Raw genomic sequence first — 27,616 nt, 5'->3', positions numbered from 1 at the left:
TGTTCTAAAAGTTTTGGTAGATTCCTTGGGACTTTCTTACATAGACAGTCATGTCATCTGCAAACAAGAATCGTTTTATATCTTCCTTTCTGATCTGTATGCCCTTTATTTTCCTTTTCTTATTTTTTGCCTGATTAAATGGGCTAAAATTCTCAGCATTATGTTGAATAAAGACAGAAGAGCAGGGAGAACAGACATTCTTATTTTGTTCCCAATGTCAATGGGAAAGCACCAGGGTTTCACATTAACTATGATGTTAGCTGTAGGTTTTTGGGTAGATGTTCTTTATGAAGTTGAGGAACATTCTATTTCTATTTTCCAGAGTTATTTTTATGAATGACTGCTGAATTTTTAAAAATTAATTTATTTATTTATTTTGAGAGAGAGAGCAGGGTGGGAGGGGCAGAGGGAGAGAGAGAATCTTAACCAGACCCCATGCCCATAGTGGAGCCCTATGTGGGGCTCGACCTCATGACCCTGAGATCATGACCTGAGCCTAATCAAGAGTCAGATGCCTAACCGACTGAGCCACCCAGGAGCCCCCTTTTTAAAGCTTTTTTATTTATTTTTTGAGAGAGAGCCGGGGGAGGGGGAGGGGCAGAAGGAGAGAGAGAATCTTTTATTTTTATTTTTTAGAGAGAAAGCGGTGGGGGGGGGGCGGGTTGTGGCTGGGTGGGGAGAGGCAGAGGGAGAGAGAGAATCTTAAGCAGGCTTCCTGCTGAGCGCGGAGCCCAAAGAGGGGCTCAATCTTATGACCCTGAGATCATGACCTGAGCTGAAACCAAGAGTCAGACACTTAACTAAGCCACCAGATGCCCTGTGACTGCTGAATTTTGTCAAGTGTCTCCCCTTCATCAGTGAATGAATGGTATATAATTCAAAGTCTTACTATTAAAGAGGAAGAGAGGTGAGTGTGTTCCAGTCTTCAGGCTATACCTCAGAAATAAAGCCAACTGGGTTTACCTTCAAGTAGGGACAGAAAATACTGGCCAGAGAAAGTTCATGTTGTTGTTTTTCAAGAGCCCCTCTGCTATGGACCGACAAATACAGACAGGGTAGAAAGGGTAGAAACAGCTTAGCTAATATTTTAACCAAAGTCTGCCAAACCTGTATCCTTCAAGATTTCCTTTGGCAAGTTTGAGAAGTCAGCAGAGTGGCTAAGGGCAGGGAAGGGGTGAGGAGGGCCAGACGAGGCAGCCTGGTCTCTGACTGCCTGGTTCTCCATGGCACTTCTGCTAACAAAGTGGCAAGTCTTTTAGATTCCTTTTAACCTGCCTCTCAATCTCATTCTATGCTCTCTGTTCAAATAAAAATTCCACTAACTAAGAGAATTGTCTAAATAAAGACTTCAGAATCAAACCCATAAAAGGCTCTCTGTTTACTAAGAAATTTCTGTGCTCAGGAAAGATTACTCAACTTCTTATTTTCAAGATTTTTATCTCTCTTTTTTTCCAACCTATGATTGTCTCCTTGTGGTCTGGAATCATGATTTTTTTTTTTTAAGTCATATGACATAAACATTCAGATTTTTAGGGAAAAGGGAAAACATCCTCTTTGAAAAGGCAAAGCCTGTCTCTTAAGCTGAAATTCAATCCTTCACCTATTTAACTAAATGAAGACCTTTTCTTGAGATGAGGCTTGTGAAGGTAGAGATAAAAGGCTTTAGAAAAGAAAAGTGGGTACTAGCTTTTAATAAGAGTAGTCCCATTTCCTACTCATCATCAGGGCTTTTTATTTTAGACTTCGCCGAGTTTCTGCCTTCGAGATGTTTATCGGGATACGAATTGGTAAATTTGTTGGATTTTACAAACCGCTGGGTGGAGACAGGGCTGAAGGGTTCTTAGGGTAGGCTAGCCACCTGGGCCAAGGTCTTTCTGCTGTAAGGCTTATCCTGTGGCCTAAGAGAAACACATCTCCTGCTGAAATGGACTGGTGACTGCAATGGTCTTTGTTTTCTTCCAACTATAAAGTCAGATCACATGGAGGAATGTAGGGGAAGGAAAGAAGATAAAAATCAGGACCTAATCTCTTAGCAGAAGTTGAGATAAATGTCCCAGGCTTTTGAATGGAGAGCCCTCATTTGTCCCAAGCTTCCTGATTTCCCTCCTGGTCCTCACCGTGAGGTGTTTGTGGATGCTCTACTCTCACCCCATCCACGGCAGATGCCTGTTCTTTGAAACCCTCAGCCCTCGGGTCTGAGTACATGAGAGTCACGTGGGCAGGCCAAAGGATGGGGCCAAGTCTCCTTGAAAGTTTTTGTTCTACATTTTCAGCTTCCAAGAATACTTTCCAGAGATCCCAAGGGATCACCGCCACTTCCCCAACAGCTCACATTAGCATCAAGACAGCATCCTGGATGTCCAAGCAGGAAGTATCACAGACTGTCTAGTCTAGCCCACTCCTTGTAGAGATGAGTAAAGTAAAGCCACGGCGGGCAGGCGGGGGGCAACTTGTACCAGGTTACAAAATTTGTGGAGTGAGGACTAGACCCAGTTCTCCTTGATCCTTGGTCAAGGTCTTCCCCCTGTCCCAATATCACAAGAGCATAAACCTTGAGGGCAGGGGCGGGCTGCACTGGGGGCTGCTCAGTTCTCCTTTCCCTTCCTCTCAGCTTCCCCAGCTCTGACCAATTGGTGTTAAGCTCTCATTGGTCATAGCCTAAAGGTCTAAAGGTCAGTTTCAGCCTCAGTATTAGGACACCCTGCAGCCCTGTACCTCAGGGCTCCCTCCACCCATAATGGCACCCTCTCATTCCTGCTGTCCTCTCCCTGTTAATTCCTTGCTCTCCAAGCAATCTCTCCAGCTCTTTCCCCTGGGTTCTAGGCTCAGATGGAGGGTCCAGTGGGGAAAGGGGAAGGCACTGGAGCCTGTTAGCTGAGCCTGAAACTCAGCTGCCAGGTCTGATTTCAACACTCAACTCAATAGTTTGTGGCTGTTATGAGTGAGCAGAGGGCCCTCCGCATTTACCTTGGGGGTTCTGAATGACAGCTAATATAGACATACATAACTCCCGGAGGATATTCCCAGAGTACAAGGACACTGGATGGAAGAGAGCCTCCAAGTTCCCCTCCGTCCCCTCCTCACCCAGGCAAATGGCCCAAGGCTCTGGGCTTCAGCTGGGAACTGTGATGACAGCAAAGCCTGGAACTCTCCTCCAGTACCCACACTTGACTGTCCCCTCCACCTCTATCTCACACCAAGTTAGAGAGCATGGAAATTAGCAACTGGTCAGTGACGGGCTCTTTAAAGCCTGGGAGCTGAAGTTTCCCCACCATACCTCTTCTCTCTCCACTGAATGTGTTTGGTAAAAACAAATAAAAACTATGCAGTTACCCACCTTGTGCCCCACGCCACACACAACACAGAAAACAAAAATGGAATTTCAAGTACATTTGGGAAATGAGGTTCAATAAATACATTTCTTTGCTTCACAGCTTAGTGGGCTTTGTAGATCTCCCAGTGGAATAAACATGTTTCCTGGGGACACAACTAGGAAACAGCTGTCCTAGAGTGGTCTTAAGAACCGATTAAAGTCAAGTATACAAATGTTCTTCAAGAACTATTTTTTAAAACTATGCACATGTATTGCAGGCAACTGGAACTTGAAAATAGGGTTGCCCCTTGAAAGTTGCACTAGACCAATAAATAATGAATTGGAAACAGAATGAGGGAACATGGCGAAGGTCTGATTATAACATTAACATATCTAAAGGAGAAATGGAAATTGGACAAAGGCTAATTTAGGAAGCCAGTTTGACTGTGCTCCACTAACAATCTCTGCCACTGAAAGAGGGTGTCGCCTGCTTAGTCCAGCTGTTTGGAGCTGGTGCTGGAAATACCCACCTGGGGGTGACAAAGTCTCTCTCCTTGACCAAACTCAAGTCAGGCTTCTCTGAGCTCCTTTTCCAACAAGGTCCTTTTCCCAAGGTCATCCTTGGGCTCTTGTCTGCCTACTAAGTCAGTTTAGAGAGAACCCTCCACCATATTGGATCACCGTTGATACCAGCTCAAGTTTCTCATCCTCCATCTTTGATGTACAAGTCTTGACCTGTCTTCAGCAAGAAGCCTGTTAAGTGGGTTTAGCAAGAATCCCCTTATCCTCAATGTCTCCTCTTAATAATTTTCCATCTGTTTGTTGGCTGGAAATCCCCAATATCTTTGCTGTATTCAGAATGGAGCCCAGTGTCTCTTTCCTATTGCCATAGTCTTGATCCCTGTTGCAATATTCCCAAATAAAGTCTTCCTTACTGTTTGAATAAGTGTCAAAATATCTTCTTCTTCTTCTTCTCTTTTTTTTTTTTTTTTTTTTTACTTTAATAGAGGTGAGGGATGGGAAGGATCCAGTACTCCTACTTGTTGCCTTCAAACATTAGGAACCACTAAAATAATCAGCCTTGTTTTTCTTTCATGTTTGCCTAACTACCTCTGGTGGTTTCTACCTTCCAAAGTTGTTTTCAGGCTGAAGAAAATGCCCATCATCATTTTATAGTTTTCGGTATTAATAAATGGGCATTGATGCTGGTTTATATATTTCTGTGATTAAGTTAACCATGGAGTGGTACCCCCAAGTTCAAGCACATTGACAAAAATCGAGTTTCTGGGGCTGCAAAAGAGAGGACCAGGAGGTGAGATCTGGCCACAGTGAGCTACGGCATTTAAGAATCCATTCTAGAGCTTAGATGACACAGCTACCTAATGAACACCAGCAACTAGAATTCAATAGGGAGTTAAAGAGAGGAGATAATGTGGGTGATACCAACTATTTGGGCTGTTGCACTCAGAATTTAATCCTCCTTCTCTCTCACTGCCTACACCCTAAGATTCCATTATATCTCGTGTTTCTAACCTCTATCTCTCAGATCTACCAATGGCTTTATCCTGACTTGGAGATTTTATTAAAATGCAGATTCTGTTCAGAGGTCCAAACAGGGGCGGGGACAGGAGTCTGTAGTTCTAGAAAGTTCACAGGTGTTTTGATGCTGCTGGTCCAGTGATTCCCCCACCCCTTTGAGCATAGGAGGAAGGTGCCATCATCTCTAGCCTTGGAGTATTGCCACAAACTCCTAATTGGTCTTTCTGCCTCTTTCCAATCCATTCCCCACCCCACAGCCAGTGTGGTCTTCCAAAAATCAAATCTGAACAAGTTCTTCCACTTTTCCTTGCTTCCCATGGCCCTGGGCACGCTCAGATCCTGCTCCTGCCTCCCACTGCATCTTCAAGCTCCCACTTCTATCTCACGCTCACTGTCCCAGCCCTGGTGAATTAGGCTCAATTCCTATGAGCACCCTGTGATCTGTATTTCTGAACTTTCTCGGAAATTCTTCTCATTTTACAAACATTATTTTCCTTCTAATTCCCATCTTCATCCCTCCCAACCCTTCCAGGCTTTTGAAATCCAGTTATATACCCTTCCTTCTGCTGTGATTCTATAATACTCTGGACTTTCATCATTGTTCTTATGAACCTATATAATTGAAGTTTCTATCCTTAGATTATGAATGAAGGAGAGAGAGAAGTACCTGTACTTCTTTTCGCTGTATCTCCATCACATTGTTTTGCATATAGAAATGTTTAAAATAAATTTATTGAGTTGAATTTATTGAATTGAACTGGAAAAGGGAGAGCATTCAGAAAGTAGAAGCCTACCTGTGTTTAAAATTTATATCCCATTGGGTCTTCTTCATAGTCACATCAAGGTTACTATATGTTAAGGATAAAATTGATTAGGTTATCAAACTGAAACCACAGTCTAAAGCTTTCTAACTACTTTAGAATAAAACTAGGCTTGCAGTTCTGTTTAAGTTCTGTCTTACCTGAGCAATACAGAATACATATTATATACATAAAACAAGGCAGCTCTGACCAGCTGTTCTCTACTTTTACAGAAGAGCTAGCAAATATAAACAAAAATTGCAGTAAGATATGCAAAATAAGGAAAGACTGGATGGTAAGTTGGGAGTCAAGTTAAATGTGAAGTTGCTCTGTGAGACACCCTTCCAGAGAGTTTTCACATGATAAACAGTTCTTTAATCTTAGTATGTGAGATGCTGTAAATGGGTCTTAACAATTATAATTTTTAACAGAATCTCCAAACTTTACATTATGTTCTGAGATCCCATGATGTATCATTTAAAAAATTATAATAGAATCTTCTCGAGAGTAAAACAATGGATCAGTCAGTTAAGCGTCTGCCTTCGGCTCGGGTCATGATCCCAGGGTCCTAGGATCGAGTCCCACATCGGGCTCCCTGCTCAGTGGGGAGTCTGCTTCTCCCTCTCCCCCTGCTCCTGCTCTCTGCCTCTCTCTCTCTCACTATCTCTGTCTCTCTCTCCAATAAATAAAATCTTAAAAAAAAAAAAGTAAAACAGATACACATGCTTAACATAAAAGTCTATCTGGTTGAAGTATATCAATGCAATGAGGTTGATTTGTTTCATTATATACAAAATTATAATTAGCAATTTGTTGTATTTTCATAGTTTTTTTCACTATGCTTTGCTTTTATTTTTTCAAGGAAGGATGGCATAATGAAAGCACTAGGATCTAGCTTGCCTTCTTGTTTTCTCATTGTTACCAGATCCTGAAACTCGCCTCTAATGTGGCTCAGGATTCTGGTGTAGAACGGATTACTTCATTCCCATGAAGGTATTACCTGAGATGGAAAAGGTCACCACTGGGAGCCCACCTGGCTCACCAGGTGAATTCCTCGCTAGTAAACAATACTCCCATTGTCCTTCCTCCTTCGTTGCTCACAGAGCCCCACCTGATGGCCAGCAGCAGCTGCCCAAACTCACCTTCTTCGAAGGAATGAAGAGAAAGAAGAAACAGAGAAAGCTGGAGTTAGGGAGTAATTGAATGTATCAAAGTATCTTTCATGTTTTCTGTGTGAGAATATTCAATATTTTCATGGGTGTGAATTTACTTTTAACACAAATATGATAAACCTATTTATCGAGTACCTTGGACAGGCTAGAACTTTAAATACATATTTTATTTTGTCTCTGTGACAACCAGGACGATTAGGTATTATACTCCCCAACAAAACTGAGGCCCTGGAGAGAATCAATCTTAGTCAGTGGCTGATCCGGGATTCAGCCTTGGATCAGCCTCATTTCTAAAGCCCAAGCTCTTTCCTCTAAGCTCTGCTGCCTTTGAGAAAGCAAAACGCCAAAGACAAACTCATAGTTAAAAAGTAAAGACAGAGGAAAAAATGAATGCAGGTATGAACAGTCTATCCGGGTGTCCAAAGAGCACGTGACCGGCGAGTATTGGACCTCTGCCGGACTGGGGTCCTCGCCTCCGAGCTCCCCTCCGCATCTGCTGGTGTAACAGCACGCTCTGTGGCTGAGCGTTACCTAGGAAAACTGCCGAGCGCCCAGTGGAGGAAGCGCGGGAGAACTGCAAGCTGACTGAAGATTATGTTAGAGTCTTTAAAATCTGTCCACGTTCATTTCCACGGCCACTTCCCCGCTCAACTACTCGGTAATAACCTTGTAACTCTCTACTCTTCCAGCTTGCCCTCCCCCCAGCCCTCCTCCACACCCCCAGGGAATCAGATCCTACGTCCCAATCTTCCGTGGCTGCTCGTTGGTCCGAGGATCAAGTTCAGCATCCTTTACGTGGCGTTCCAGGCCCTCCACGTTCCGGCCCCTGCTGTGCGCACCGGCCTCCACCTCTTGCCATGTAACAACCTGTGCAGCATGCTCCAGACACTCTGGCCTTATCCTCCCTCAGCTCCTTAGCACACCAGGGCTGTTCTCCTGTCCCCCCCCCCCCCCCTTCCGCTTTCCCAAGTCCCACTCACTCTCCCAGTCTCGGCTTAGAAGCCACTTTTTAAGTGAGGCCTTTCCTGGCTGATTCCTCCCCCGCGGTCTCCTCCCCCGCCATCTAATTAGCTCTTTCGGAATGTGCTCCACTAATACTCTTCATGTCACCTATTGCAATATGTATTATATACTTGCCTGATTATTTTTAACGTCTGCAAGTGTCACAAGGGCTTAGCACTGTGCCTGGCTGCCACACTGCTGGACCTTAATAACTTTTGAATGAATGAATGGAGGGACTTGAACTGGGTTTTAATTGTCACCATCATCAACCTATCAGACAATATTTCGAGTCCCCCATTGCTGCTATCACTGGCATGCCCGCCCCCGTGGGGTTGGCAAAGCCCTGGTAGAAAGCAGCTTTTCCCACCCACCCACCACGCGCTCAGGAACGCGGGGGAGGACCTGGGCACAGCGGGGCTCCCGGCAGGTCTCAAGGCCAGGTGTCCTCCTGGCTCCCAGGTTCACGTGCATTGGGGGAGGAGCGGCGGAAGAAAAGGAGAGACTGAAACAGGGAGCGCCGGGTACCTAGAGGGGACCGCGGGCGGCGTCTGGTGCGCCTCCGGCCTCGAGGCCAGCCGCCGCCGGGGACCTCGACTTCCTCCTTTGGGGGCCGGCGCGCGGGGCTGGGCGGGGCGGGCGACGCCCCCGCCGGGCTGGGCTCCCGGCCGCCCCAATGGGATTCGGTGCGGGGCGGCGGCTGCGCCCAGTCCCGGCGGCGCGCTCGGCCGCGGAGGAGGCGGCCCGGCAGGGGCAGCGGAGGCGCTGCGCTCGCCGAGGGGAGGCCGAGCGTGCCAAGCTGGCGCCCGGCGGGGCCATGGTGGCCGGCGCCCGCGGCCTCCTGGCCCTTCTGCTTGTGGTCGCCGCCCCGCTCCGGCTGCAGGCGGGCGAGCTGGGTGAGTGGAGGGCGAGTGGAGGGCGGGCGGCGGGGCGGGCAGGGCTGGGCCTGGAGGGACCCGGCGCGGGAGGAAATGGGGTCGCCGCCTGCACCCCCCGGACTCCTGCTCTTTCTGGCCGACGGCGGCTCGAGTATAAAATAAGTTAGAGAATTCCGATCGGTCCCCCACCCAACTCCTTCCTTCTCCGCTCGACAAGAGAAGCAACTTGACACCTCCCCACGTTCCCTCTGCTTTCCCCGCAGCCGGGCTCACTCTGCTTCCAGACTTCCTGAGTCCGCCGGCCCCGTGAAAAGTGACATGGCCCAGGGGTCGCGCGCTGACGACCCCAGCCGCCTTAGGGGAGAGTCGTGTGTGCGGGGACGCTGCTTTCAAGCCTTCTTGGACAGGGCTGCTCAGCAGTTGGGCGGCTGGGCCCTCCCGGTCCCCTGTCCTCCCTGCGCGGCTGCGACCCTAGCGTGTGCATTTGCCGCTTGCAGGAATGGGCGGGGCGGGGGGGGCGGTGGCGGGGAGGTTCCCCCGAGGTTGGGGAGGAGGGCCGCCCTGCGGCTCCTCACCTGTGTGCTGCTTGCGCCCCAAATTGGAGTCATGTGGCTCGGCTCTTTCCTGGGTGTTTGAGGGAGTCGACTCCCGACTAGGCTGGTCTTTTCTGTGGACCTGGTTTCAGGTTGGACGTGATTAGTCCACAACCGAGTTTACCTCTGCATAGCCACCTGATTAAAGTAATAAACCGTTTTACCAGCCCAGCAAATCCTTGTTAATTAGTTCTTTACTGATAGGGCAGCTTTCTGCGATTTTTCAGTTCTTGTTTTTTTTTTTTTTTTTTTCTTTCCTCAATTCTGCCCCTGTACAACTGAGGATATTTAATGGCACTAACTATCCAGAGTATTTTACAACTCCCCGACCCCGGCCCCGTGTTTTCTAATGAAACAGGAATCACAGAGAAACCAAATGCTGGCATTTTCTTCACTGAACCACGTATCCATTCCCAGTCTGAAACATGGATACTCAAGATGTTAGTAGCGGTTCCTAGGTTTGCTTACATATCACTTTGTTTGTTTGTTTGTTTTTAAAGCTGAAGTTTAGACAAAATATGTCTTGGCACTAACAGAATGCTACCCATATTGTAAAGTTTTAATAAATAATGTATGTTTTTATTAAGTATGTAGGATTTTGATCATCGGTGTTTTAAACATTTAAAAAATGTTTCTGTCACTATTAGATGGAACGTCTATGAATGAGTCCGATAATGTGTTCCTGTCCTAATCTGGCCACAACTGTCATCCATTTTTCCAAATGAAGTTTCAGATGTTGGACGATCATCTAGGCTGTTGACTGGGTGATTTGTCGAGCAGTTCTTCCGGAACAAGTGTGATTTCTTAGATTCTTATTGAGCTTCAAATTTGAGACTTGATAGCAGCTGACTGGCAGAAGAAGATGTCATTTGAGTTTCCATGAAACGTCCTATGTGTTTAGGATGGTAAAAGAACCAATGAAGGCATACGTATTCAATCACACAAAGAAGCAAAACTTAGATTTGGGTCATTTTACTGAAAAAAAAATCTTCTAGGATCTCTGGTCTGATACATCTTGAGTGAAACCATAATCAGTGATTTTTTTTGAGTATTTCTCACATCTGTGATTTCCTACATTAGCCCTTGGTCACTTATTTTGCGAGTTTCCATAAATTTAAACAGGCACACCCATTTTAGGTCTTGAGATAGGCTACTGGCTACATGGTCGAATGGTGGTCATAAGTGATATGAGCAATCTTGATGCTTAGAAGAGGGCGGCTCTAGCAGAACAAGTCTGTTTTTGGTGAGAAGTTGACACCATTTATTACATTTTACCTTCATCATTCTTGGAGTCAGCTTAGTCTGGTGCTTCTTGGGTCCCAACCTGCCTAGTCACCACTATCTCCAGAAGCTTTATAAAGCCCCAGCCTCATGTTATGAATCAGAATTGCAAATGGGTGGGGCCTGGGAATAGGCACTTTAAAAAAAAAATTCCTCCAGGTAATTCTGATTCTAATCAGCTTTGAGATGGTGGAAACATTTTATAATGTTAGGATTATAAAATGCTACCATCTGTGTCATAGACAATTTAATATTACACTTCTATTCACTGGATTATGTTTCAGGAAACAAATGCGATAATTTAAATATTTATAAGCCGAGTCCATGAAATTATTCCAGTTTTTTATGTCAGAGTCTGGGGGAAGCTATACTGGTTCCTTTGTAGTCTTCTGTTTGCCTGAAGGTGCTTTTGCTCAATTTATTTTTTTTAAAAGTGGCCGCCTCTTCTAGTATTTATAGCCTGCTAGGTCCCAGACCCCAGTACTTGATGAGCAGAATTTGGTCTGATTTCTGCTCCTTCTTATATGTCCTGTTCCTCTGGACCAACTTAACTAAATTTAGATATTTACACAGATTGTTTCACATGGTTTTTGATCCTACGTAACATCACATATAAATTGATCTTTAGTATTAGTTCAAATAAATTCATAGGCTTGGATTTAGGTCTTCTTACCTTGATTATAAGTTTTGAGAACAAAATATCCTAATTCGTGTGATGAATTTGTGCTAACTAAAAATCCCTGATTCTCTCCTCACCAAAATATTCAGAGATGTATATTAAGATTTCCTCCTTGTGACTTAAGTATTAGTGAAGAATAAAAATAAGCGATTGGTCTCTAAGGAAATTTAAGCATAGAATTGGATACTTTAAAATTGCTTTGAAAATTCTGCCCAACTCTCATTTGTTACTATCGGAAGGTCTGTTCTTAAGTCATCACTCCTGCGTATTTTGGTTAGGCATGGGACAGCGGATGTCCGATGTTCTGGGTGAGTGGCTTCTTAAAAAGTAAACACAAGCTTATTCTGGGACCTTCTGTGTCAGTGTATCAAGCCCAGGACTCCCAGCTCAGCAAGGAGTCTGCTTCTCCCTCTCCCTCTGCCTCCCCCCCGCCCCCGCTTGTGTGCTCTCTGTCTCTCTCTCAAATGAATAAATAAAATCTTGAAAAAAAAACAAAACAAAACAGAAACTAAGAAATAAAGAGTCTACTGAAGTTCTTTATGAAGGTTCATCTGGTGCTTCCATTAGTTAATTGTGTTTAGCAAGCCCAGCTCTCTTGGCATGCTTATTTCTATATGTCTATATATATTTCAAATAAAACAGCAGAAAGAAGGGAACGTGCCAGCAGACCAAAATGTACCATATCTTTTGGCTCTAGTAGATATAACACTCAGAAACATTAAGTTGCACCATATAGTCCAGGAAAGAAAGAAGTTACATTAAAGGATTCATTAAACAAAACCAAAGGATACATTAGGATTTGAACTCTGAATAGTATCCTAAACTGTATCTATTAACTTTTTACTTTATAAGTTGAACTCTTTAACCTTGTGGTACTGAAACAGACTTGAAAAATCACAAAGAAAACATAACTTGGAAATAACTTAGTCATCTGACATTTATAAGGAATTATGGCTTTATTTTTAAGATGCATGGGGAGGTGAAATTAATTGCAGCATTTAACAAAGGTTTTAGTCATGTTAAGGCAGAAAAATAAAACAAAACAAAAAAACTTGTTCAGGGAAATATTTCCTGTGGAGTTTTGGACTTACTGGTATGTGTGTCCTAAAGCATAAAGTCCCTATACATACTAGAGTAACCAGTTGTTTTGTATTTTTTAAGGAGATAATACACACCTATCTGGAATTGCACTTAGCACATAGTAAAAGCTCAATAAACGCCAGCCATCTTCCTTTTCATTACTGTTTATTGCTACTTATTTGACAAGTGTGAGGGCTCCTTTATTCTGCCTTCCACACTGCCTCTAGGACCTCATTTTCTACCATGCTCCCCATACTCCCAGCCATACTGGCTTTCTTACTCTTTCTCAGAGATACCACATACTCTTTTCTACCTCAGACCCTTGCGTGTGCTGTTCCCTCTGCCTGGAATAGGCTTGTTCCAAATATCTACATGACTCCCTCCCCCTTCAATCTTTGTTCAGATGTTACCTTCTCAGGGAGAATGGCCCTAACCACCGGTAACCTTCCTGCTCTCCCCCAGGACTCCATATTCCCCTTCCCTGCTTTCAGTTTTCTCTGGAGCACTACCATCCTCCACCAGAGTGTATCATTCACACTTTTATTAAATTTGTCTGTCTTCCCCCTACAAGAATGTAAGGCCCACGAGGAGCTTTGTGCTTTGAATAGTGGCCAGCACATGATGGGTGCTCAGTAGGGGATGTGTGCTCAGTGAGAATGGGGGGAGAAGGCGGTGGAGACACAGTTCCTGCCCTGTTGTTAAAGACTCAGAGCTGACTCGAGCTGAGAATCAAAACCAGAACAAGACAAAGTAATAAAATAATATGTCTAGTCCGACTGTTATTTATACACAGAAAGTCTGAAAATATGGATTTAAACTAGAGCGATTCATTCTGGTATATTTGAAGTTTGGTTTGGAGGATAAACACAAAAATATTGCCAGACTTTCAGATTTTATTTTTCATTAGACTGTGGTGTAATTTTGCCTTTTTGCAACTGAAGAGTCATGTTGATGTCATTTTCCAGATGTTTGTGCTCTGCTTTGTGTATATATATAAAAAAATAGTTGTTTGCCTTGAGGGTGGGGGAGTGGGAGAGACTTAATTGATGGGGGAAAAAATCCACATGGCGATTTCTAGCCCAATGTAGAAATAAGTTCTCACTGTGAGCCCTAATATGCTGAATGCAGACCAACTGTCAAACTTGCCTTTCAGTGGCAGCGAAGAAGAGAGGTTTTTGTTTTGTTTTGTTTTGATTTGGTTCTTGTTTTTGTTTTTTGCGGGGGAAAGGGAGGAAAATGGTGGAGAGTAGAGATGAAATGAAGCCTTTTATAGTCTCCACAAGCACCTGGTACAGTGCCTGGTAGAGAAAGGGCTCCAGATAACTATTTCCTGTGTCCGCGCATGAATGGTATGGCTGAGGTTTGAGAGAATGAGGTGAAAGCTGATATTCACCAAGTTGTTTTAAACAGAATTGCATACATGACTATCATGGTGACTTAGGAAACATTCTCCATGTATTCAAGAAAATAGCTAAATTCACTCTGAAAAGTTTGGGAATCTCTGAGACTCCTTTGCAGGCAACACGAGGAAAGCTACCGTGGGGTTAGGTGCCGGCAGCCTGGAGAATACTGCAACGAGTGGTATACTGATTGGGATCAGGCAAGTCAGTGGTCCCCCAGGACCTCCAGCTGCTTATAGATTGAGGGTGTCAGGGGCCTGTTTTACCCCGAAAATCACTGGGGACAGTGTTTAGACATTGGTGACATGAACACTGTATTAAGCCATATTGTCATCTACGCCCTGACTGTTTACTGCCATTTCAACTTGATCTATTAGTCCAGTTTTAATGAACTATCTTTCTGGGGACTTTAATGCTGTATGAAATTATACCCAATACTTACAGAAATGTCTTCTGTCTTCTATGTGGTAATTGTAGCTTAGGTGGATTTTTTTTTTTTTTTTTTTTGTAGGAAAAGCTGCAAAGAATAACATTGAAACAAAGTAATACCTAAGTGATTCTGTTTTACCCATTTCTCCCCTAATTTTTATAAAGCTACACTGGAGCTTTTTTTTTTTTTTTTTAACTAAATTTCTCTTAGGATAGGGCTTTCTTTTCTGACTGCTTTTACCAATATATTTCCTGTTGCTTACAAGGCAGAACAGTTGTGGAACAAAGCAGGATATTGATAAATAATGTTGTACCAACATATCATAATCCAGCAAGGAAGATGTTACACAGAGAACCACTAAGGACAAGCTTTTGGTGTGCACACACAGACACACAAATACAAATATATATCCCCACAACTAATGTACATACACACATACTCCTATACACTAATTCACTTTTACTAAATATTAAGTAGACAGAATTACATATATAAAATATGTGTGAGGTGTAAAGAACAAGGATAAAACTAATACCTGGATACTCTACTACCTAGTCTTTACATGCTTTTATATTCTGCTTTTTTTCAACTTAACATTTTATTAAAATATTTCACCATCTAATTGGGAAAAAATTCTAAGTTTATATTTATTTTTAGTATTAGCCTTCAGGTTTTAAGCTGTAAACTCATTTTCAAGTCATTTATTGCTACTGAGAAATATCTAATGGAAAAATAGAATTTTTGCCTTGGCCAATCAGCTATGGGTCTTGTCAAGATTTTTGTCTTTTGTGTGTTTCAAATAACCCTTCCTTGCTTTTGGAGTCAGAAGTAAGTTGCTTGTCCATACCGTGTTTGAAAAAAGTATTACTTTAAATGTACTAAGTGTCAGAAAGGTAAGATATATTTCTTGGTCCTTCTTGGATGAGATTCTTAATTCATACTTAACAGAGGTCGACCTTATCAATGATTAGACTACTTGGAGTTTATCTTTATTGATAACCACATTTGTTTTATATGGTTTTATAGTTATCATTTTCCAACTCAAATCACAACCACTGTTGTAGCCTTTTAATTCAGTGTCCAACATACTTACATTTTACTGGGAGGGAAAAGAATAATCTCTTTCATCACAAAATTAAAATCTTTGGAAATTAGAACTAATCTGGCTCCATTTCATGATTAAGTGTGTTGAGTGGATGTGCCTAAAAGTTGTATATGAATATATATATATATATATATATATATATTTTTTTTTTTTTAAGAGAGAGAGAGGGAGGAGGGGAGGGGCAGAGGGAGAGAATCTCTAGCAGGCTCCCTGCGCAGCATGGAGTCTGACTCAGAGCTCAATCTCACAATCCTGAAATCATGACCTGAGCTGAAATCAAGAGTTGCACACTCAAATGACTGAGCCACCCAGGTGCCCCTAAATGATTGTTTATAGAGCACTCTATTCTTGAAAAAAGAAGAAAAACCTAAAACTTTATTTCACTATTATTTCTGACAAAGAACAAGACCAATGGATATTCAAAGTTAAGAAGTCCAGTAAATTTGAATTACCAGTGCATAAAACTTCCTACAGGGAATATAGGTAAACATCTCTGTGGGTCTCACTGAATTTTTAAAATGGCTCAGGGGATTTAATTCAACCTTTTTATGACTTTTCACAAAAGCAAGTTTACCTCATATTGAAATGTAGTTGATTAAAGTCTAAAGGAGGAAACTTTTGAGACTTGCTAGTCCATAGGACCACTGAAACATGAAATCTGTTTATTGAATTGCTGCCATTCTGAGGAGGTTAGAACAGAAGCTCCTTATTTTGAGAATTACATGGACCATGATTTGCCTTTTTTCCCCCTCAAGAAGTCCCTGCTTTGCCAACAGACTAAAACTGAAGAGAGTCTACAGATGGAGAAATGGCCCTGTACCCGCCGTTGCTACTAGCTCTGAAGGGTCTGAAAATCTTTGAGACCCTCTTGCTTTGTGGGTATGAAATTCTTTTTTCTTTCTGTTTTCCATCTTCTTTCTTCTTTTCCCTTTTTCATCCTTTTTGCTACAGTTGCTGTGCTATATGACTGAGATCTTAACAGAAACACTGTTTCCCCCCCTGAGGTATTTAAAATCTATTAAATATTTCATTTGTGTCTCTAAATATTCTCTTACATTACTACCATGCCATGAGCACACCTGAAAATATTAATAGTGCTGTCTTAATATCATCTAATACTCAAGTCATATTCAAATTTCCCCAGTTGACCTAAACATATCTTTCTACTGCCGCTTTGTACAAAGAAAGATCCAAACAAGGTCCACACATTACAGTTTGTTATTCTGTCTCTTAAGTCACCTGTAAGGTAAGCCCTGCCGACATGGGTTTTATTTTCTGGGGAGGAAATCAGTTATAGTGTGAAACAGCTCACTCTTAAATTCGACCAACTGGCTTCTGCGTTCCGTATCTTTTTCCTTGGTGCACTATCCACTCTGTTTCTCTATAAACTTGAATTTAGACCTACAGACTTGATTAGAGTCGGGCTAAATGTTTTTTGTAAAAGTATCACAAAGGCGTCATGTGCTGCTAATTGTATCTCAAGATGCATATATTATTGTTTTTATTATTGGCCCACTATTCACCGTGCTAAAAGTGCTCAGTGGCTTCAAGAAGTGACAACTCTATCCCTCCATTTCGAAGTTGCCTTTTCCCCTTATGACCTGAAAATAACCTATGGAGTAGTAGTCGCTTACTCAGTAAAGCTGCTCTTCCCCGTCAACATTTCATTTAGTGGTTTAAGCATCCATTGACCGTTGCTTGTCTGCTCAGATTTTTTTATGTAAATAAAAATTGAAAACCCTACCTTCATATGTATTTTGATTTAGCAAGTGTTTTTTTGCATCTAATTTAATCCCAACAGTTCTGAGCGCTCTAGAAAGAACTGAGGTTCAGAAAGACTGAATCATTTACCCCAGGCACACTCATTTTGCATGTCCAGAGTGGGCTACAGGTGCATGCACATCTTAGAATCCTAGATGCTTTAGGATGGTCTCCTGCCCTTCATCTTGGGACGCTTGTGTCCAGGGGAGATCAAGTTAAAGAAAAGAAGCCTTGGAGAAACACAATTTCAGGAGGTTGTTTATGCAATAAATCTTTAAATTAATAGTCTTTGGTTTCTCTTAGAGATGCTCACATTTGCCACAGAAATATTAAAGACGTTTTCAAATCCCAATTAGTAGCTAACCGTGTGCTTTTATTGCATTGTGATACATTCAGTGATGCAGGATGTGCCATGCGCAAAGGCAGTGTAATTTGGGGGACTATGTAATGTGATAGGAGTTTTATAAGGTTTATTTTTTTCCTCCATCAGCTCTTCTGTTTCATCCTTCAGTAGACGCATGATAAGATGCCATCTCTTTCCTAACTGAGATTTGCTGTTTTCTGGTCGGTAAACATTGATTTTGCTTTTTCCTTATATATGGTGCATACATGTATGTTCCCAGAAACTTTCTCATCCTATTTCTTTGTATAATTTCCACCGTATGCTCAAATAATTCCTAAATTGACACTTTTTTCCAAATGTGAGAAATGTCTCCCTATCTTAAAGGTAGGTCCTAAAATTTATTATTGCCTGTCCTAGACTTATAAATGAAATCTAGAGTGAAAATCAGTGTCAAAGAATTGAGAATATAGACTTTATTCTAGTTTTAGGAATAGATATTAAAATAAAACTATATAAAACCGGTATCTCAAGGATTTTTCTTTTTTTTTTTTTTAATTTTTAAAAAATTCTTTATTTAAGGGGCACCTGGGTGGCTCAGTCGGTTAAGCGGCTGCCTTCAGCTCAGGTCATGATCCTAGAGTCCTGGGATCAAGCCCACGTCAGGCTCCCTGCTCAGCAGAGAGCCTGCTTCTCCCTCTGCTCCTCACCTCGCGCACTCTCTCGCTCGCTCTCTTGCTTGCTCACTCTCTTGCACTCTCTCAAATAAATAAATAAAATCTTTAAAAAAAATTCTTCATTAGAGTTCAATTTAGTTAACATGTGGTGCATTGTTAGTCACCAGGGTAGAATTTAGTGATTCATCTGTTGCATCTAACATGCAGTGCTCATTACATCGAGTGCCCTCCTTAATGCCCATCACGCAATTACCCAATTACCCCATCCTCCCACCTACCTCCCCTCCAGCAAACCTGTTTGTTGCCTAGAGTTCAGTGTCTCTTATGGTTTGCCTCCTTCTCTATTTTCATCTTATTTTATTTTTCCCTCCCTTCCCCTATGTTCATCTGTTTTGTTTCTTAAATTCCACATATGAGTGAAATCATATGGTTTTTATCTTTCTCTGACTGACCTTTTGTTCAGCATAATACCCTCTAGGTCCATCCACATTGTTGCAAATGGCAAGATTTCATTCTTTTTGATGGCTGAGTAATATTCCATTACGTATATATTTTATGTATATATATATATATATTATACACACACACACACACTACATCTTCTTTATCCATTCATCTGTCAGTGGACATCTGGGCTCTTTCAATATTTTGGCTATTGTGGACATTGCTGCTATAAACATTGGGGTGTATGTGCCCCTTCAAATCACTATGTTTGTATCCTTTGGATAAATACCTACAGTGTAATTGCTGGGTTGTAGAGTAGCTCTATTTTTAACTTTTTGAGGAACCTCCATACTGTTTTCCAGAATGGCTGCACCAGTTTGCATTCCCACCAACAGTGTAGGAGGGTTCCCCTTTCTCCGCATCCTCACCAACATCTGTTGTTTCCTGAATTGTTAATTTCAGCCATTCTGACTGGTATATGGTGGTATACCAGTTTTGGTTTTGATTTGAATTTCCCTGGTGGCAAGTGACGTTGAGCATTTTTTTCATGTGTCTGTTGTCCATTTGTATGTCTTCTTTGGAGAAATGTCTGTTCATCTGCCCATTTCTTGACTGGATTATTTGTTCTTCGGGTGTTGAGTTTCATAAGTTCTTTATAGATTTTGGATACTAGCCCTTTATCTGATAAGACATCAGATAAATGCAAATATCTTCTCCCATTCTGTAGGTTGTCTTTTAGTTTTGTTGATTGTTTCCTTTGCTGTGCAAAAGCTTGTTATCTTGATGACGTCCCAATAGTTCATTTTTGCTTCTGTTTCTCTTGCCAAGGATTTTTCATTTTTAAAAAAAGATTCACTGCAAGATCCCAATTAATAGGGATTCACTAATAAGGGCTATTTAAGTGTCTTGCTGCTCAGAGTATACCTTACAGGGATCAGCAGAATAGTCATTACCAAGAACTTTTTTGGACATGCAGAATTTCCAGGCCCTGCATATTACTGAGATCTCCAGATGACTGGTGTGCCCACAGAAGGTTGAGAAGCAGCATTTTGATCCACTGAAGTCTTCATTTACAGAGCACATTCTTGAGCCACATCGGTGCTAAGCATAGTGAGCAAACTTTGTTGGAGGTGAAACAGTCACCTCTCATTAGGCTGCCCCTTAATAGTGCGGTAAAAAGTGCCTGCTTAAATAATTAAAAAGAGAGGATGATGGAATTTCTTGTAAGTTTTACAAGACTCCCTGAATTAAACATGACTATTTTCCTCTTGTTAATTTTGAGACAAAAAAATTAGGGCTATAAAAAAATGAATGTGGGTTTTAGTACTGGTCATGCTGCTCAGCAGTAGCATGAGCTTGGGCAAGTCTTAGTGCTGTCTGCCTCAGTTTACTCACCTCCTCATTGGGTGACGTTAGCAACCACAGCCTTAAAGCGCTATGATTGAGGTCCATGGTCTCTGGAGTTCAGACAAGTTTCAGATGCCATCTCAGCCACCTGGGCTGAGTTACCCGGCTTCTCAGAGCCTCATCTCTTCACACATAGAACAGGGGTAATAACAGGAGGACGTGGGATGAAAAAAGGGTGTGGTGGGCTCCGACTGTGCTGTATCGGAAATGGCCTATCTTATGAGCTATGGGGTATATTCTTGGATGTTTGAGATACTACTCTTTATATATGTCTATCTGGATGTATGTGTATATATGAAATGCTTCAGAATTTTAAAAAGGAAGTTAATATTGCCTGTCAAATATGGTCGTCTTAAGAAAATTAAATAAGATAACAAAGTCCCTTAAAATACTCTGTATCTGTCACCTTTTACAATAAATGCTTAGTAAATGCTAAGTGTTAGCATTTTCACAATTTTATGATTTTTTTCCTATTCCAGTAACATTTAGTTGTTGTTTTTTTTAAGATTTTATTTATTCATTTGAGACACAGAGTTACAGAGAGAGAGAGAGAGCATGAGCAGGGGGAGAGGCAGAGGGAGAGGGAGAAGCAGGCTCCCCGCTGAGCCAGGAGCCAGACGTGGGGCTCGATCCCAGGACCCTGGGATCATGACCTGAGCCGAAGGCAGACGCCTAACCATCTGAGCCACCCAGGCGCCCCAGTAACATTTGGTTCTTACTGAGTTTCTGAAAAATATATCTGGGAAAGTGAAAAGGTGTGTATGTGTGTGTGTGTGAGAGAGAGGGAGAGAGAGAGAGAGAGAGAGAGAAACGTTGATAGTTTTAACTTCTAAAACTCAGGTTAACTTTATCTATACTTGGTAATATTGGATTTTTGTTTTCATTCCGGAGGGAGGAGTCAATGTCCAGTTACACTTTATCTGAATATTGGCGATATGTATATTTAACATGGAGCCAAGGTTAGAAAGTATAGCACGTTGTAGAGACAGGAAAGATTTCTCGCATTTATCTTCACCTCCAGCAACTGCAGCTTGGACATTATATCAACATCCTGACATTATTAGTAAAGGTCAGTGGCTGCTTTTCTCTGACTTCCTTATCCTTAGCATCTATTCGACAGAGATAAAATAGTTGTCTTAGAAGTGTTTTGCTGCACAAATTTTTCCCCCTTTTAATCTGTGAAATTAAGAACCTTCTCTGAAACAATGCATCCGATTTGTTACCAATTTTCCCAAAGCACTTGTAACTTACCAACAGTGGGAAGAGATATTTGAATATCAGATTCACATAGTATAATTTCAGTATTGTTCTTAGAACTCTCAAGGCCAATGTCCACTTCTCTGCATCTGAGCCTTAATCCCAGAAGCCCCATCATGGGATCTCTGTGTGTCCCACTTTTGAGAGCCTCGCCCAGGAGTTGGCCCGCCCGTGTGCCCCACAGAACGCTGTACGTAGGAGATGCCCACTGAGGAAGGGGTTCCCTGGGAATGTGGCCACCTGTGTCTCCTGAGAGAGCACCCGTGAAGCAAGGGCTTCAAGATGTCCTATGGTTGAAGAAAAAGGTGAGATTCTGCAAGCTTATTTATCTTGCAAATCTTTTTTGGAGATGGGGGCTTGACTTCCTTTTAAGTCTCCCAAACACTCAAAAGCGCACAGTGCCTACTTTGGGAGATGCTGACCTAGCTGGTAGTGGGCCCTAGATACATACTGGGGGCTGGGGGCATTCTAATTAGAGTTTCTGGCAATTTAGACTTTTCAGCACCTGGGCGCCTGGGTGGCTCAGTTGGTTAAGCAACTGCCTTCGGCTCAGGTCATGATCCTGGAGTCCTGGGATCGAGTCCCTCAGTGGGGGGTCTGCTTCTCCCACTGACCCTCTTCCGTCTCTTGCTCTGTGTCTCTCATTCTCTCTCTCACAAATAAATAAATAAATAAAATCTTAAAAAAAAAAAATAAAAATAGACTTTTCAGCACCTAACAGAGCCTCATTCGTCTTTACCATGCCCAGCTGTGGTTGGGCTTTTTAAAGATGAGGAAAACTGATACACACAAAATGGGTAATTTCTTATGATCATAGAGCCAATGAGTGAGGGAATTTGGACAAAGTCAGCAAATCCAAAACAATATTCTTGATACTTTAATATGTATAGTAGTTTTAAGTAAAAATAAGGCAGTTAAAATATTTTGAATTCTTACGAGATGCTAGTCTCTATGCTCAATACTTTCCTAGCATTATCTCACTTGATACTAATGATAACCCTGTGAGTTGAGCACTCCCATCGTCTCTATATTACGGATGATGAGCTGTAGCTTGGAGAGGTAAAGGGACTCACCTAAGGCCGCACGGCCAGTACTGGGCAGGAGCCCAGTGTCATAACCATTGTGCTCTATCACCTCCCAAGTATATGGAAATAATTTATGAAATTAGAAAAGCAATAGGTGCGCAAACCCTCTTCCCCACCACCATACCTCTGCCAGTGATCTTTAACTTTTCCTTAGGAATCACAGGACTGGAGAGTGACCAAGAACCAAGAACCGTGGTTTTACTTATAGCACATTAAAGGGTAGCATTAAATTAGGCTTTAAGATTTTTTTTTCCATTAGGTGTAAATGATGCTTCTTATGTGAACGTTATAATTTTTGATGTCTTTTTTTTTTTTAAGATTTTCATTTATTTATTTGAGAGAGAGAGAGCACAAGCGGGGAGGAGGGGGCAGAGGGAGAGGGAGAAGCAGACTCTCCGCTGAGCGGAGAGCCCGACGTGGGATCGATTCCAGGACCCTGGGATCATGACCTGAGCTGAAGGCAGACGCCTAACCGACTGAGCCACCCAGGTGCCCAGTTTGTCTTTGCACCCTGATGGAAACAATCTCACATTTGTAAGGAGTCTTAGATAGGACCCCTTGAAATGACTTGTTTCATTTTCATGCATTCAAATGGATTTAAGTGATTCTTTTAGCTTATAGGAAACACTGTGTTGAGAGTTTACATGGAGAGACTTTTGATAATAAGTACCTTGTGTTTCCTTTTATTTTACTGCCAAATATCTTTCATCTGCTGAGGCAAGTGTCTTCTTCATTGGATTGTTAGTCATATCGTTAGCATCTATTTTAAACATGGTGACAATAAGGGTTAAAGAGATTCTACAACAGTTTTGCAGAACTTGGTCACGTGCTTCGAGTCTATAGCTGTAATTTCTATCAGCATAATATCTGTTTTCCTTTCGAGAACAGTAAAGATTTTGAATAATTGAAGTTTCATCATCGTAACTTATGTCTTACTAGTTTTATTCCCACATAACCATGTAGACCCTGCTGTCCTGGTTCTTCCATTCCTTTTCAGGCAACACACAGCGTAAAAAAGTTAAGCACAGTGGGAGAAAAGCAAAGTTTATGAGAGAGTATGACTGACAGTGAAATTAGTAATACCTTGGGAAATCAGTTCACATTGCCATCAGACAAAGAACTCTGTAATAATTGCAGGCTCTTCTTTGTGGTTGAAAAGATTGTAGTCATCAAGAGCTCACTTGATCTTAGACATGGGAAGAAATTTTCTCACACCCACACGTGGATGATCGTATATGTGTTGAGACCTGTTGTAACTTGAATATTAGAAGAGGAAGGATCCAACGGTAATGAAATCATGTTTCTAGAAATGGTTTCACTCTTCTGATATTTCAGAGCACTCTTTCTCAAATTGCAGGTTGTGACCCATCAGTAGGCAGTAAAATCAATTGAGTTGACACAACCAGCATGCTTTCAATTAAAAAAATGAGATGGGATAGGAAATCTCACAGTGTGTTACATACAATAGAAAGAATTGTAACATTAGACTTTTTTTCTGTTTCTGCATGTGTATGCATGTGTACTTACTTAGACTGTAATGGAAAACCTATGTTCTAACTATGGGTCATAATTTAAAAAAAAGTTTGAAGTCTGTTGTTTTACTGTATGGATTAGTTCATAACTGAAGGAATTTTTGCACTATTTATTTCATGTCATCCAAACAATTTTCCACAAGTGCAATTCAGTTGAAAGTGTTCTTTTGAAGCCTAAGTCGTGCTTTGTAGTATTACAGAACTCAGTTCATACCGGGTGTATCTTAATTTCACTTTTCTGTTAGTGGAACATGATTTCTTATCAAACGGGAAATAGTCTTTTAAGGAAGTTATTGTTTTCCTTTCGGAGTGGGTGGAATTAGAGTAGACTAAATAAACAGTTGATGTGTGTAGTCAAGCATCTAGGATTTGTTTTAAGCTTCTTTAGAAAATACCTTGTATATCCATACTTCCGGAACAGCTGACATTAAAAGCATAGAGACGTATGCTTTCAGGCATTTGGAGAACAGATATTGAGCCCATACTCTGTTTTGGACCTGTCACTTTACCCTCAGGGATTCCTTGTTAACATACCCCTCTCCTCTTGCCTGTGAGCTTCTTTAAGTGGGAACTACGTTATACTAACTTCCCAGCTATTTGTTGAGTGAGTTTTTAATGACAAGTTTCTGTGTATTAGTTTAAAGGGACTTCTTCCAGTTTCTACTTTAAGGCTAATGCTGAAAGTAGCCTATGTTACAGAGAATATTAGGTAAATTTGGTATTTTTAATTATATTATTTTTCTGATTTATACATAATGTTTTCATATTGCAGAGAATTTAGAAAATAAATGTATAAAGAAAATGAAAATCACTTGTAATCCTACATCATAGTGCTTCAAACATTTTCCCTTTATATCTATGTGTACACAATATTCTGTTTTTAAATTAAATAGAATTCTAAAACATGACTTTAACTTTTCCTTAATATCACATTGCTTGGAGATACCATAGTTTGATCAGCCTTTTCTAATTTAGATTGTTGCCAGATGTTCAGAGTTAAAATATTTAAATTTTGTGTAGAGATCACTTGGGGAGCTATAAAATACTGAGTACTTACAGCTTTTTCCAAAATCTAACCTTCATCCAGTTTTGTTTTTGTCAGTTGTTTTGAGAAGGGGTTTGGTCAATCTCACAAACCAGCTCTGGCTCCAAGCAAACCCCAGGATTTAGGCCTATCATGGAGTGACCACCCTTCACATACTCTGCAGAGGAGAGGACCTTTCAGCCTAAGGAGAGAGGAAATGACGCATAGTTTAGTCATCATGTGCTTTGGCACTTTGGCAATTAAATTACAGTTCAAAGGAAGAAAAAGATAAACATTGCACCGTAGCCACTTTTGAAGAGTAGACAAGTTCCCGGTAGCAAAGCTTCCTCCTTCCCCCTTATTTCCACAGCCTCCCCTTTGACGTTAGTAAGTGGCAGTTGAATCTAGTGGTCTCGCCGCATGCCCCGGTATCACTGTGGCTCACTGCCCATCAGGGCTCCCAACACCATGTGGACCTTAATCCTCCAAACCAAGGTTGTATTTTTTTGCCCTAAAGACTGACCTTCATTTCTTTTCATTTTAGTTTTTTTTAAAAACCTGTATACCCTCGGGGCATCCTGTGGCTCAGTGGGTTAAGCCTTCGGCTCAGGTCATGATCCCAGGGTCCTGGGATCGAGCCCCACATCGGGCTCCCTGCTCAGTGGGGAGCCTGCTTCTCCCTCTGCCTCTGCTGCTCCCCCTACTTGTGCTCTCTCTCTCCCTCTCTTGCTCTGTCAAATAAATAAATAAAATCTTTTAAAAAATAAATAAATAAAATAAAAATGTAAAAAAATAAAAATGAAAGAACCTGTACACCCTCATCATTGTAGCTACAGCAACCATCAACTTCTCCCTGTCTCTTTTTTCTTATCCTGCTTCCTCCCTTTTTTTACTCTCCTATCTTAAGGCAAATCCCAGACCTCATGTCATCATGTCATTTCAGCTCAGATATGTCAGCAGGCCTCCCTAAAAGAAGACATTTCCTACATAACCTCAATACCATTATCACACCTAATAAAATGAATAATACTTTCCTGACAGCAATACCCCACTTACCTTCTTTAAATGGTTTTGTAAGGTTGGTTTTTCAAATCAGGATCCAAACAAAATTCACTTGGTTGCTGTTTATTTAATTTTCCTTTAATCTGAAATAAATACTTTCTTTTATGCCTCTTTATACAATTCCTTGTTGAAGAAACTCAGTCAGTTGCGCCTAGAATGTCCCAGCCCGGATGCGGCTAATGGCTTTCTTGTGGTGTCAATAAACTTGTGCGTTTCCTATAACCTGGAAGTTAGACTTAAAGACTTGATGAGATTTGGAGTCAGTTATTGATTCACGTTTTGCTTTTTGGCGAAAAAAGTTCATAGGTGTTGGTGCATAGAGCACATTTTATCCTCCCTGGAGACACATAGTAACTGATTACCTTACTTTTTGTCATGCTAGGATCCATCAGTAAGTTCGCTGGTAACACAGCTGGTACTTCCATTTTAAAGTTCTTCTCAACCTTCTACCCAATGGTTTTCCATCTGTTTATGACCATTGCAGGAGTCAGTTACCTCTCATTAGGGAACTGTTCATTTTAATAGGACAATATCATGAAAGCATCCAAAGGGAGGTCTGATAGGGCAGCAGTTCAGATGTTGTTTTTTTTTTTTAAGATTAAACACAAATATTTGTTACAAAATCAAATAAAGAAGAGAGGCAAAAATGTTTTTAAAATCCTAGAGCCATGCGGCGCCTGGGTGACTCAGTCATGCGTCTGCCTTTGGTTCAAGTCATGATCCCGGGGTCCTGGGATCGAGTCCCACGTTGGGCTGCGTGCTCAGTGGGAAGCCTGCTTCTCCCTCTCCCACTCCCCCTGCTTGTGTTCCCTCTCACTGTGTCTCTCTCTGTCAAATAAATAAATAAAATCTTAAAAAAAATTAAAAAAAAATCCTAGAGCCATTGGTAAATCCCCACCATCAGTGAAGTAGCCTTAAGGAAAGCTGATATACATTGTACTTTCTCATCTGTAAACTGGAGCATGTATAGGAGCCCCCCTCAGACATAATACCCCATGCTCCTCAGACAAATATGAGAAATGTGGGTAATGAATTTGGTATAGAGAGATTTTTAGAATAAACGTGGCCCCCTTTATTGGTTTTCATTCCATGCACACCTTTTCAATGCAAATGTGGATAATATTTAAGCATAGTTTAACTAGTTTATACAGAATAACAAATCCAAATAGTAAAGTATAAAATAGAAAATGAAAGCCTCCTCATTTTCATCCTCTGTCAGCCAAACTTAACCAGACTGACACATTTTTTTAATTAAACTTTCTCTGAGATAACTGTCCATTATATACAGTTGCAAGAAATAATAGAAATGTTGTGTCCCTTTAACTTGGTTATCCTCAATTATAACATCTTGCCAATCACAACCAGGAAATTGACATTGATACGCAAGAAATGGAACAGGAAATGATAGATTTTTTTTTTTTTTAAAGATTTTATTTATTTATTTGAGAGAGAGAGAATGAGAGAGAGCAAGCACATGAGAGGGGGGAGGATCAGAGGGAGAAGCAGACTCCCTGCCGAGCAGGGAGCCCGATGCAGGACTCGATCCAGGGACTCCAGGATCATGACCTGAGCCGAAGGCAGTCGCTTAACCAACTGAGCCACCCAGGCGCCCGGAAATGATAGATTTTTAAATAACTTGTCGTCTTCCTTGTCAGTGATTCTTTACTGGAGTTAGGTGATGAGAGTAAGCTACCTGAGTGTTGGGATGAGGTCATGGGAATATTGCTTCCCTACTGTCGATCATTTGCATGCATCTGC

General features: G+C 41.6%; 1 protein-coding gene across 8 annotated transcripts in view; it reads left to right on the top strand.

Moving 5' to 3' along the window:
* Positions 1 to 8,458: 8,458 nt before the first annotated feature.
* Positions 8,459 to 27,616, top strand: part of DCBLD1 (discoidin, CUB and LCCL domain containing 1) — a 69,974-nt gene continuing 50,816 nt past the window's right edge. For 3 of the 8 annotated variants that reach the window (XM_078054816.1, XM_078054815.1, XM_078054813.1), the window contains exon 1: positions 8,464 to 8,719. In XM_078054816.1, the coding sequence (XP_077910942.1) occupies positions 8,500 to 8,719 (220 nt within the window). In that variant the 5' untranslated portion in view covers positions 8,464 to 8,499. Of the gene's footprint in view, positions 8,720 to 27,616 lie in introns of all 8 variants that reach the window. The other 5 variants (XM_036082285.2, XM_036082287.2, XM_078054810.1 and 2 more) reach the window with 5 other exon arrangements.

Source organism: Halichoerus grypus, chromosome 9, assembly GCF_964656455.1.
Source record: "Halichoerus grypus chromosome 9, mHalGry1.hap1.1, whole genome shotgun sequence".
NCBI lineage: Eukaryota > Metazoa > Chordata > Mammalia > Carnivora > Phocidae > Halichoerus > Halichoerus grypus.
The sequence above is the reverse complement of the archived record's forward strand: the minus strand, read 5'-3'. Positions and strand labels throughout refer to the sequence as shown.